The following is a 14,433-nucleotide window of genomic DNA, read 5'->3' as shown; positions in this document are numbered from 1 at the left end:
TTAAGTTAATTTTTTAGTTAAATTACAATGTAGTTGTAATAACATTTTTTAAGAATTAGTGGCATTTCAGACCACTACATAAGTACGCCCCCGTTGCTTATGGTGCTAATGAAATATACCCACATTACATGAAAATTGAAACCGATATCGTGGCAACCCTTTCAATGTAATATCAGCCTTATTTTCATTCAGTTAATAATAATTAATATATAGGTTATTATTTTACATACGCTAAGAAACAAAATATTTGAAATAAGGTCAAAGTTCAGCGGTAATTCATTAGAGATGTTGATTGTTTGTTAGTCTGAAGTTATGAAATGTGAAACATGATTTCAATGTAATAAAAGGGTATATAGAATCATATAACATTGTAAAAGTATTTGACATAAAAAAAATTCAATTCTAATTTATAGCAAGTAATTATTCAGTTATCAATCTTTTTTTTTATTAATTCCGACGTTTCTTTAAATTGATTATAATAATGCTTTCATAACACACTTTTTATTGTATTTTCTCTATTGGAAGTCGGTTTCGAAACGATATGTGGATTATCGTTCCAATTCCATAAGAAACTAAATGGATTCCTATAAGACTAAAATTATTATCTTATATGATGCTTATTCAAATCATAATTGATTTAAATTCTGATGAAATAAAATTAATTAGCAATTTTGATCGTACAATTCATTATTATTATTAATTTTCATTAATTCTATCTATTATTGTTCTAATTTAATATCTTTTAGAACTTTGCTAAACCTCTTGCTTCTTTTTATATGAATTTTTTGTTAAGGATTTTTTATTGCGGTCAATCGGTTCGTCTTTTCATGTTAGTTCGGAAAGTAAAATTTTCTAACGTTAATTTTAATCAATAAGTAGCTCTAAAATATATTATAATACTATATTCGTTTAGATAAATTTTCAAAACAATCAATTGATTATTAAGGATCTAATTGAAAAAATTCTAGATTTGAATTTTCATTTTAAAGCAATGCAATCTTACTTAAAAAATAGTAAATAAAAGTATTTCTAGTGTGTAGTAATATTTTATTTTATCTTTTCTATCACATTCAAATTTAATCTTGTCTTAGGATAAGTTAATCTTATCTTAGAATCTTTTATATATAATACTGAGGCATTATCTTAATTGTAACATATCTGCATATGAAATTACCCTGTAATGTTTTTACTTGTTTGTCAGTTGGCATATCTAATTAATTTTAATAATTACACTAACAACCATGTGGATGTACGCCAGGTACACAATATAAATATGGTCCTATTTTAGTTGCATAACCTATGGCATGAGCAACATAACTCTGCTCGTGAACGGAATGAAATAGATGTGCAAATGGACCTGAAATAAAAAAAATAATAAAAATATTAATATTCGAACAGTTCGTGATACATGTATTATTAATTAATGATTATAATAAAGATGTTTTTAATATAGAAATTTTTTTTTATAAAAATGTATTATTAAAAAAGTGGCTACTATAAAAAATAGAGTAAAGTCTATGATATACTGATTCATTCAAGAACTTCTGGAATCCTGGCACTTGATATAGAAAATAATTGTGAATTATAAATATTTAAAATTAATTTACTTGCAGTTATAATGAATATACGAAATATATATATGTATCTGCATATTTTGTCGGTATGTGGATTATCGCTACAATCCAATACGAAACTAAATAGAATCAGATGAGACTAATTTAAAAATAATTAGCAATTTCAGTTAAAAAAAATATTATTATTTTATTAATAGCATTGTCCAAAATGCAGTACTATCACAAAAGAAGTGACGAGATCTAATTCTGGTATCGTGCCTTAAGGCAAATTGCTGGAACTTCCCGTACCGTAACAAAATGTTCGAGGAATACTGAATGTTTTCAAATATATTATTATAATTATTGTAACATTGTCTAATATTTATAAGAATTATATAAACTGAATTGCAAAGTTGAAATTATTTGTTTAAAGTATATTAGAACTATAGTCAGAATTAAAAATAAAATCTGAATTATTTTCGATATACAAAAAATATTTTTTTAGAAAAAAAAATGGAAAAAAAAGTTGAAACAAACATTTTTTTCCAAAATTAATTATTTTGTTAAGACAAGCAGAAAGTTCTTTGAATCATTTAAATCGGACGCTTAGTTCCCTCAAAAACTGCCATTTTTTGCACATTAGGCCCTGTATCTTCGAAATGGCTGGGCCTGCCTTTGCCAAAAACTGATAACCACTTCTTCCAATCATTACTAATTGAATGCTTTTTAGGTCATTAAAATCGTATGCTTAGTTCCCAATCATTACTAATTGAATGCTTTTCAGGTCATTAAAATCAGATGCTCCGTTCTCTCAAAAACTCGATTTCTATTTTCTGCACTCTTTGCTCTTTTCGAGGATCTTCGTAACTGCTGGACCTGTCTTTGCCAAAAACTAATCAGCACATCTCCCTATCAATAGGAATCGAATGTTTTTTAACTTCCCGTAGGGCAAGTTATAGTAATCGCAAAAAAATCGAAAATGAAAATTTTTACATTTCTCGACGTTTCAAAGGTTTCTGAATATTTTGGCATACCTTAGAAAAAATGGATGTATGTGTGTGTGTGTGTGTGTGTGTGTGTGTGTGTGTGCGTGTGTGTATGTATGTGCGGATACAAATTTTCGTCGACGATTTCGGGAACACCAATCAACCGATTTGAATAATTCAAAAAACATTCGATTCGTATTGATAAGGAGACGTGCTGATTAGTTTTTGGCGAAGTCAGGTCTAGCCGTTCCGAAGATACGGGGCAAAAAGTGCCGAAAACGGTAACTCAGTTTTTAAGAGAACGGAGCGTCCGATTTTAATGATTCAACATTTTACTTGTATTGACAAGGTGAAAAACCGATCAAATTTTCATAAAGGCAGGTCTAGCGGTTTCGGAGATCTAATGAAAAAAGTAAAAATAAATGCCATTTGGCGGTCAAAAATGATTATTAGACATATGCACATCAAATTATCAGATATTTTATAGAGATTTTAACAATAAGTATAATTTTGGTTTACATTCCTATGGGTTCCGTACCAATGTTTACGCGTTAGACGTCGACGCGGCGCTTACGCGGTTTGATATTTCGTCTTTATGCAGTTAAAGCAGTACGATTGCTTTGAAAAAAAGTTTAGATCTTTCAAAATATGTCAAAATAAAGAAAACATTTTTTCTTTAAAAAAAAAAAAAAAATTAAAAAAAATAATAATAATAAAATTTTTTTTTTTTCAAAAAAAAGTAATTTTTTGTCTAATTGTTTGTCAAAAATCTTATTTTTTCGAAGTAAATTTTTTTCAAAAATGTTAATCGTTTTTAAAAAAAATACTAATTTTTGGTACGGGAAGTTCCAGCAATTTGCCTTAAGGCACGATGCCTTAATTGTCTTAAGACAGAATTCCACTTACAGCTAGTTGAACCATTCAAATCGGTTGATCCGTGCGCCCGAAAACGTGACCGAAAAATTGTATCCATGCATACATCCATACATCCATACACACACACGCATCCATTTTGTCTGAGGTATGCCAAAACGTTCAGAAACCTTCAAAACGTCGAGAAATGCAAAAATTTTCAAATTCGATTTTCGGACGATAACAATAACTTACCCTACTGGAAATTAAAAATATTTTTTATAAAAATGTGTTAGCAAAAAAGTGGCTACTATAAAAAATAGAGTGAAGTTCATCTTCATGATATACTGGTCATGAAAAGGCTCTAAAATCGAATCCTGGCATTTCGTATAAAAATAGTTGTGAATACTGAATAATTAAAATTAATTTACTTGTAGTTATAATGAATATACGAAATATATATGCATATATCATATCAATATGTGGATTATCGTTACAGTCCAATACGAAACTAAATAGAATCATATAAGACTACAACTATCACCAAATAACATAGACAACAGTATTTAAATTGTGATAAAATAGAAATAATTAGCGAATTCAGTCGTATTTTTTTTTTTTAATAGCATCACCCAAAATGCTGTACTATAATAAAGGAAGTGATAAGATCTAATTCTGGCACTTTTTATAAAAAATAATTATGACCACTGAATAATGCTAAATACATCCAGTTTTAATTTAAAAAAAAAATACTCAAATGGCTTTACAAAAAAGATATTCTGTTCATAACATATTGGATAACAGCATAGCTATATCCAATTTAAATATTAAAAAATATAGAAAAAAACTTGAATGCAAATTTCTCTAAATAACAATAATTTAGTGCATTATGGTAGACAATCGCTAATCCGACACTATTAAAAACCGGAGTGTGTCGGATTACTGAAATGTTTGGATAACTGGATTATAGTGAAAAAGTTATAACTTTTAAAATATGATATAGGAAATAATATTATAATTTTCAAACATTTCCAAAAAATTCGGTCGCAAATATGTCGGATTACTGAAGATTCCGGTCTGTCGAAGTTTCGAATTAGTGAGAGTCTTCTGTATACACCACTATGATAAATATATTAAATGTGATAAATATATTAAATGATATAATAAATATAATAATTTCTGTTGATATCAATTGCTAATATTTGAGTACTAAATTGATACATGATGAGTAAGCAAAAATCACCTAATGAAATAACGATAATCAGATAATAACTTTGTGTAGTTATCAATATAAGTACAAGTTATTTTTTGTTTATTATATTTAAAAAAAATCTGGTATACAAAAAAACAGAAATTTCTAATATCAATATTAAAGTTAATTATTTAAAAAATTGATCTCACGTAGTCAGTCGGTAATCCGGATACCTACTCGATTGTTTATGTTCCACGTAATAATTCATTTTAATTAATATTTCATAATAAATATTAATATTGTTAATTTACAATTGTAGAATTAATATTGATGTTATATTATTTCAATATTTATTGTGTGTGTGTGCTAAGACAAGGCTAATGTAATTACAAGTAAAACACAACACAATACATTTTTCTATATACCTACATATAATTATGAACTTTATATTAGCATTTCATATTACAAAAAAGCATTTACTATAATATAATTTTGAGTAAAGATTTAAAATGTATTAAAATGTATGCATTAATAAAAGCTGGAGCATTTATTATAATTATTTTAAATAATAAATTAATTCAAATTTAAGTTTAAATAAAATTTTCCTAAATTCTTATTATCTCATTACATACATTTATTCTTCAATTTCTGTTTCCAGTAACTATTATTACCTTTAGCATACACCAGTACATCATTTCCTCCATGAGTATTTTCATCAGTTTCCACCAAAGCCTGTTGTTGATACATGGGGTCCCTCGTGTTGTCCTGTGAAGGGTCCCTGCGGCCGGTGGGTTCTAATTGAGAGCTTCCAGGACCTCCAGTTGCATACGTAAGGGTTGTGTACGGTTTATCATCAAAGCGCGACTTGGAACCGACATCTGTCGAGGGATAGCCAAATTTAATAGGGTGGTTTGCGCATTTACTCGTATTAAGGGATGGTAAACATTTATATTTGAGTTTTTTAGGGTATTTTTTGGCAAGATTTGCTACAATGATATCTAAGTATTAATTTAGACAATTTTAAGCTTAACATTATCGACAATCTAAAATTGAAACATATCTCAAATGTAACCAATTAAAATTCCAATTGTAACCCACTTGGAATGCATTCTCAGAGTTGATAATTTATCAAAAAATGATAATTGAAAAATTGCTCTGAATTGATCAAGTTCGTTTGCTTCACGAAAAGCCAAAAAATTAAATCGAAAGCTTGAAACTACAAATATAAATAAATATAAATATGAAACTATAAATATAAATAAATAAAAATATAAACTCAGGTTGGGAAATGAATGAAAAATAATAAAAGAAAAGAAGTGATGAAAAGGTAATATAATATATAAAAAGATATAGATTATACATTGAGCATATAAACAAAAAAAAGGATAAATAAAAGAATAAAGTCAAAAAAACTGTCATTGGTTTTCGTAAAGGTGATACTGAAATATTTTTGTAATTTATAACTTTTCATCATCATTAATTCTCCCGACAGATTGTTTTACTGTGATAATATTAAAAAAAATAGAATATATAAAGAATAAATTCAGGACACTTGAAGTTATTTAGTTATCCAGAAATCCCAAAATTAATGTTTGAAATATTTAGGATAAGTCTTTAGTTCAAGAAACTCCTCTCATAATGAGCAAAACAAATCGTAAAAAAGTGCAAATGAATTTATAAAAAATGGATAGTCCTAAATAACTGAAGCACTTCCGCAAAAACTGAAAATTTTGGGAATTACATTCCCAAAAAAATTACTGATTCACCAAATAAAAGTTTCGCCCTACAAGAACGAATCTGGTACAAATTAGGCTCGTTCAGAAGCATGGATTACTGTAACTGACGATTAAAAATGAAATAAAAGTACATTTATTTTTTTCCTTATAAATAGGAAGTAAATAAACTATAATAAAAGTCTGTGAAAATTTTTATAGCTCTTTCACATTGTAACTTACAAAATTCAAATCATATAGCGCTAACTACTAACCCAAGGGCATAGCCCACCAAAACTGAATATAATATACATCTAAGTATAGATATTCTAAACTACTATATTTGTTGCAATTTATAACAATCAAATGTTCCAGATTCGATACCCGCCTCGAGCACCCTGATGTCAAGCAGTATTGACGTCGGTTTATACTTGGAAAAATTAATAGCTATATTTACCAGTGACAATAAGCCCTTACTCAGACTATTACTGCATGAATTAAAAATTTGTCATTATTACAGAAATTGTAATAATAAAAAATTTATCATATAGATATGGGACAACACTTAGAAGTGCCATCTATAAAATCGACGTAGTCAGTCAGTCAAATTATCAAAATTGCTTATAGAAACTTTAAGTTCTGATTTTTTGACAAAAAAAATATAAAAACACATCATTTCTAATTGTGTTTTCAGAATCAGGTTTTTTTAAGACTTGGTTGCCTTCTGGTTGGTACTATTGGGGTTGCTATCTATAAGACCGACGTAGTTAGTTAAGTCAAATCATGAAAACAGCTCATAGAACCCTTAAGTTCTGATCCCTGTTCAAATAGTATATAACAAGATTAATTTCTAATGTATAGTTCATTTTCATAATCAGGCTTTTTAATTAGGTAATTGGCAATGATACAGTCAACAATGGTAAGTCTGCAAATCATCTATTGCGTGTGTTTAGAATTTTCTGATATGTACAAATTTAACAATATAAGTACCTAATATATGGTTTCCTCGTTTCGGATATCCATTTATTGACAGAGTATGAGAGTGGTCGCTTGTAACAACAATAAGTGTATCTTCTTGTGGCTTCGTCAATTCGACAGCCGAAGCAACGGCGTCATCCAAGGCCAAAGTCTCGTAAAGAGCCCGCGCGGCCGTTCCCCTATGGTGAGCCTGGTCTATTAAACCGCCTTCTACCTTGAATATTCACAGTTATAAATAAATCTTTTAATAACATCATAGTTTGGAATAGTACTTATACTTTGCAAACATTTTTTTACGAATAGCATATTTCTTATTATTACTTTTAAAAAAAATATTAAGAGTATGTGCGTGTTAGAGTCAACAGTTACTCATAGTTAGTATGACCTTGCTCAAAATAAGGTCCGTGATTGTATCGCTTCAAAGAAATATAATGAAACAATATTCTCATTGAATATCACTTTGCATTGGCCAAGCTGATTATATTCAATGAGAAGCACAATTTCTTAAATGTATCGGTAGGAAGCTGAAGCCGTATATATACACAAAGCCAATTATTCCCACAGTATGTAGCATGGTTTCCTGTACAGTTTAACAACTTTCTTATAAATTAATTGTATGATCTCTGAATTTTCAAAAAAAGTCATATAATTAGGCAAAAATCCGATTGAATATTATTGAGTTTGTTTTATTTCACTGATTTAAAACTTATATAGAAGTTATGCTCACCACTAATATAAAGCCATTTTTATTCTTTTGCAGTATTTTAATGGCTGCGTCCGTCATTTCTTTTAAAGATGGCATTCCTTGTGGAGATTTATCCCGTTCCACTTCATATTTCAAGTGACCGTTTGCAAAAATACCTGTCTAGCAAAACATTCACATTGAACAAATTTGATTTAATTCAGCAAAAAATTCAAATAAACAACTAAGATTACAATAATTTTGTGAGTCTAAGAGTCTATTTCAATATTTTACCTCTCCAACTGATAAATAAAGAACTTTTATTCAAGAAAGTATGATGAAAAATTATATTTACCAAAAACATAGTCAGTTTCACTTGGGTCGATATTTTTGCAATTCAGCTGTATTCTGAACGACACTATGTTTTAATTTTCGGTCCTCCTTGTCCCTTTTCCATTCAGAAATCAGGTCTCTTCCATCTTTACTAATGCAGGCCCATGTATCTATAGGATCTGCATCAGAACCGTTAGAATTTGATACCAAGCATTGTCGACCACCACCCATTATCACCTAGAAAGATAATTGAATTATTAACCAAAATGGTTAAACCTATAAAGCATCATATTCTATGATGATTCATATGATATTATACGGTCTTTCAAAATAGCTTACATTTATATTTTTTCCTGGTTCACGTCGTACCAGCTGCACTGCAATGTCTTCACAATCACCTGTAATATTGTTCATCTTGGCTTCACATTCCCAACGTCTGTCTGCTGTATGGCTATATAAGGCACTAGGAGTGGCGTGGGTAACTCTTGTCGTGGTGACAAAACCTTGATAATTGATATAATTTTATTTATTACAAAATTGGATATAAAAATAAAATCATCATTTATATAAATCCTATAAAAATAAATTTTACTATATTAACTATATTTGTACTGCTATATAAACTATATTAATTTGTACAGTAATCGCTGGAAGCCTAGTATGAAGTTACTGGACTTGTGTTTTTCGGGTTTATAGTTGGGATAAAAATATGTTGCATGTTGGTCGTTTTTGAAATAGATATGTATAATTCACGACAAAACATAAAATCGATGATTATAAACAATGAAGTAAAGAGAACAACTTACGTATGTAGGGTAAGGTTCCTCAAGTCGTACTACTGCCTGACCGTACCCTGGTTACATTTTAGTCTAATATTTATAAATTACATCATTCATTACATTCATTTCTATACATTTTTCTCAGAAACTGTTAATAATAAGTCAACTAAATAAAGAATCAGTTTATGATGAAGATTTTGATTCATTGCAATTGCACTAAATATTACAGAATTATTTCCTCAAGGGATACGACTTAAGCAACCTCTTACCCTAGTATACATTCTTAAATAAAAAGTACGAGGCGTAAGTGGTTAAAAATCTGAGTCTTGCAACCACAAGATGGTAAGTTAAAATCCAGCACCACATCCTGATATCAAGCAGTATCACATATTGGTTTTAACTTGAAAATATGCGCAAAAGTAGAAGTTTGGTAAAAATTGGGTAGACTTCAAAAACCAATATGATAAAATTTCAATAAATAAAATTTAATAAGAGATTAAGACAAATGTCATAAGTGGCTTAATGCTCTAAGGAGACAATTTAAAAAAAATGAAGTAAATGTGCGATTTCTAGATCAGTTAGATCGAGAAATGCCTCAAGATAAAGTTCATCATATACAAGTCAACTTAGTACAATTTGTTATAACTGGACCAGAAAAATTCTCTTCATATTATATTCTCTTTTTATTATAATAAATTTCAGACCAACGTAACATTGGAACATATCTATATATTATACTACATATTATTAACTTCCCAAAGGATAAGTTTGTTTTCATAAAAAAATCCGATTCGCTTATTTTATGTTTTCTCGACGTTTCAAGCCATTCTGAATAAAATGAGACCAAATTTGGAAAAAGTATGTGTGTGTGTGTGCGTGTGTGTGAATAGATGTTTTGCCGTAAATAGACGTTTTCTCAAAAACGGCTGGTGTGATTTCAAAAATTTAAAAATCATTCGATGTATCGCGATGAGGACTAGCGTTTATCAATTTTGCACGACGAGCAGCCAAGCCGTTTCTTGGTAAATAGCAGAAAAGTGAAAAAAAATTTGTCCACGTTCTAGCCCGCAGTACTGAATAAGTTTTGAAAATTCAAAAACCGTTCGAAAGATATTGATTGGGAATCGTACTGATGAGTTTTTGATAGAGATCGGCCAGGCCGTTTTCTTGTAATAAAGTGTTGAAAAAACATTTTTTGACGATTTTCATTATTATTTTTTTGACGGTAGAAACCATAATCTTCTAGATCCTACTAAAATATTACGGCCCTACGACAACTCGTTTAGCTTTAAAAATTCGTCAAAGTTTGCAAAAATTAGTATCATTTTTTTTGGCATTTGTCAAAATTAGACTTTTCATCGACGTTTGCTCAAAAACCCCTGAACCGATTTCAGAAATTTAAAAACCATTTGATGTTTTTCAATTGAGTGCTAACGCTTGTTAGTTTTGTGCGACAATCGGCCGAGCCATTTCTTTGAAATTTGGAAAAAAGTGTTAAACTTTGCGTCCTCATACGCAAAGCTCATACTACCAAATCGATTTTAAAAAATCAAAAACTGTTCGAAAGATATTAGTTGGGAATGATACTGATTAGTTTTAGGTGAAAATCTACCGAGCCATTTTTTTGTAATGCGTTGTTGCAAAAAAAATTTGAGACGATTTTTATGAATTTTTTTTTTGATCATATATATCATGGTCTTATATAATTTATTGAAAGATTACGGCCTTACGACAAGTAGTTTTATTTTAAAAATTCATCAATGTTTGAGAAAATGAGTTGTTTTTTTTTTTTGACGTTTGTTAAAATTAAAATTAGAAAATTTACTTGGTATAACGATCGAGTACTTGATCTTAATGAACATGCTAAACCATTACAGTCCTACGAAAACTGGTTCAATTATAAAAAGTATTGATATTTGCAAATTTGCTTTTAGAAAATACTCATAATCTGAGTTAACGTGTTCGTTCGCTTTCAATTATGTGTATTATAAATCCAATCGGAATACTTTTAATCACTCATAATTTAATTTATTATTTATTGAGTAAGTCGATTGATTACATATATTGCGAAGTTCATGAAACTTGCCTCAAGGCAAAATACCATACCTACTAGTTATAATAGATTTCAGATCAACGTAACATAACGAAATTTATCATAACAAAAATGGATATGAGAAGTTATCATTATAGAGGGCCCTTTAAAAGAAATTTCGAGCTGATATAAAAAATATATTTAGAATTTGTATCAAAACTTGTCTTATACTTAAAATCTTTAAAGTAAGTAGGTATTGCCATATAGCGATTAGTATATTGGCAATAAAGATTTAAATCAATTGACGTTACTATCAAATAAATTAGGAAAAATATTGTTATTTGGTATTTGATTTTGTTATCCAATCGCTCTTACCAGTAGATTTCCCAGTTCTTTGAGCCCACCCTATAATAGACTCCAGTCTACTTTGAGGTTTCATAGATGCTGGACAATCCTTAAGTTCTACATTGGCATCCACTCCTGAGGTTTCGTAATTCGTTTTTGAACCACAGAAAAGTGCAGTGGCTGTACTCGCAGAATCTGGAACTTGTTTGTTTACGCAATATGTCTATAATGTGCAAAATGTAATTCAATGTTCGTTTCAATTCTTAAGTATATATCTATGCAAATATTATAGTTTTGCAATGTATATATTTATTTTTGTAGCAATTACCTTAAGCAAGCCAATGTGCGGAAATTTTTCAAAGGACAATAAACCGCCTTCTCCATATCTCAAAATTCTAGAGGCCGTTACTGTATTTGGCCCCATTCCGTCACCAACAAACAGAATTGCACTTCGTGCATGATTTGTTATCAGATTTAAATTCAAAGCTGATTTGAGTTCGGATCTGGCAGATGCAAACCAATGGTTTTTGTCTGGAAAAATCAAAAAAAGACATTGGAAATTGATAATCTAATTAAACTACATAATCGAGTTTCTTCAAATTTCAACATTCATTTGGCAACTATTGAATTTTTCTCGAGTATTGTTCTCTATTTGAAATAGAGAACAACACAGTATTCAGGACTTCTTCTGAACACGATTTTAATTGTGAACAATATTAACGAAAATAATTTTTAAAACACTTTATTAAAATTAATTGCATGAACATTATATATTCAAGAACTCAATATTAGGTTAGAAGAATTATATAATTTTAGTGATTTTTATTTCACTTGTATCTGATATTAAAATATTAGGGCAAAAATAAAGAAAGACTTCTTTCAGGCTTTAAACATGTGGAGCAAATTAGCTCCTAGTTAGATTAAGTACATATGTGATTTTATATACAAAAACAAAAAAGTGTAAAAACATAGAATGATGTCTAATGAAATCATCGTAAAATTACAAAGTATTGAATTTTATTTAAATACACTTAATTATTTATGGAAATGCTCTCCATATTAATTGTATTATCAATTATATTGGTAAAGTAAATAGAACGACGAATGCATCTTTTACACTATAAAAACTTAATATTTCTGAAGATTTTGCTGAATTCTTTAAAAACGATCTATTTCATTTACACTTCTACGGAATTTTTAATAAAACATATATAACATCTTATTAGAACTTTATGTAATCGAATAGTAAAACATGCTCCTTTGTCTTTTGTAAACAATTTGATTCTATTTATAACCTTATTGTTTTTATAAATAATATACAAACCACAGCTAATGCATTTTGTTCCGATCCACATACAAAGGCCAATTACGTCAGCTTTAGCAATCAATCAACAATCAAATGTAACAATTAATTTTAATATATTTTCATACGATTGTTTTTGTATAAATTTGAATAATTTTGTAATAATTCTATATGCATGATTATTTTATGGTCAGTGCCGTATTTATAAGGTTCCTGATCCAAGAGGATCCCAGCCCAAAATGCTGTTTTGGAAATATTTTTTATTTTATACTGATTTTCGCCAAATTTTTCACATTAATTTCTTGAGCATGGATTTTGCAAATTTCGATTTTATATATTTTAATTCGAAATTTACATTTACCATTTGTTATAAAAGTACTCTGGTCTAGGAGAGAGGAGGCCTATTACCATAGGCCTACGTCAGTAGTGGTAAATATACAACTTGTGCAATTGACTACTTCAAAATATCTCGAAGTACTTTGAAATTAAACCGAGAATAATGTGAAGATTTTTTTCTGATAAGGCCTCATCAAAACATTTTTGCCATGGGCCTTATCAAAAGAATTTGCTAAGGGCTCCAGATGATGCAAATTTTGAAGGTGCCACTATTCATGCTAAAAATTTTACTAAAATTTTACTAAAGTGGCGACGTGGTGGGTTTATGGTCGAAATACGATAAAAGCTCTACCCTTCATAATAATTAATATAGCATATTAATTTGTTATTCAAAATTTATACATATAATATATACACAAATGCTCTTTAAGTCTTGCTGTTTGATTGTAATTTTTTAACTAGCTTTGATCCACTTTGAAACAAATTAAATTATTTATTTAATTATTCATTATCTTCATTTTGGTGATATGGAATGGTTTCTATTGTCATATTAATTTGTGATAAGTAATGGATTTTTATATTATTTCCATGTATTATATTACATGCTTATCAGTTAATTACGCATTAATTTATTGTAAATTATTTAGCAAAGCAAAGTGTTTATTTTCCTGCGTTTGTAAACACTTTACAATAAATAATGAAGTACTTGTTAATAAAGAAATAAATTCACAAGTAAATATTGATTATTAGTTACAAGTAACTTTTATTGGCATAAAAATTGTTGAGAAATTTCACACTTTTCGATCATTTTGAGCTAAAAGATAATAACATTTCGTAATAATAATCTATCTGGCAACAATCTAAAATAAGTGAAATCTTAAAATCAATAAAAATTTACTTTGATTCTAAGCTTTCACTTAGTTCCTACTATTTTTAGACATTGTATAGAAATGGCTGTAAGAAAGTTTGAAGCCGAAGAAACTTTTAAACATAATAAATTGGATTAAAGATCTTCATATTCATGGCTATAAAATAAATTCAAAAATAATTTTTTTTAAAATACACATCTTACTTTCTGTTAAATGAATATTTGGACCCTGTTAATAAAAATGATTAATAAAATAGCCAATTATTTTTAATTCGATTTGCTGATAATTTAAGCCATGGAATTGATTTTTAAATAACTAAAAGCAATATTTGTAAAAATTTATCAGTTTCCTAATAAGTTTTTTTCAAGAATTGACTAATATTAATAGAGTCTTAATTTAATTTGAAACTAGATAATTTTATATTAGTACATTACTTATCAACTGAATAGAATAGTTGTTCTAATATTTAAAAATAAATCTG

General features: G+C 28.5%; 1 protein-coding gene across 1 annotated transcript; it reads right to left on the bottom strand.

Moving 5' to 3' along the window:
• Positions 1 to 1,206: 1,206 nt before the first annotated feature.
• LOC113384492 (alkaline phosphatase, tissue-nonspecific isozyme-like) lies at positions 1,207 to 11,891 on the bottom strand. Its single transcript, XM_026622207.1, is given in 9 exon segments — positions 1,207 to 1,357; positions 5,255 to 5,461; positions 7,286 to 7,487; positions 8,001 to 8,134; positions 8,311 to 8,341; positions 8,343 to 8,525; positions 8,628 to 8,791; positions 11,475 to 11,667; positions 11,773 to 11,891. Coding segments are annotated over 9 exon segments (1,335 nt in total). The 5' UTR covers positions 11,869 to 11,891; the 3' UTR covers positions 1,207 to 1,232.
• Between the last annotated feature and the right edge of the window lie 2,542 nt (positions 11,892 to 14,433).

This window comes from Ctenocephalides felis, unplaced genomic scaffold (genome assembly GCF_003426905.1).
Source record: "Ctenocephalides felis isolate EL2017-DRISC unplaced genomic scaffold, ASM342690v1 CF-g0.4_SCAFFOLD_03571, whole genome shotgun sequence".
NCBI lineage: Eukaryota > Metazoa > Arthropoda > Insecta > Siphonaptera > Pulicidae > Ctenocephalides > Ctenocephalides felis.
The sequence above is the reverse complement of the archived record's forward strand: the minus strand, read 5'-3'. Positions and strand labels throughout refer to the sequence as shown.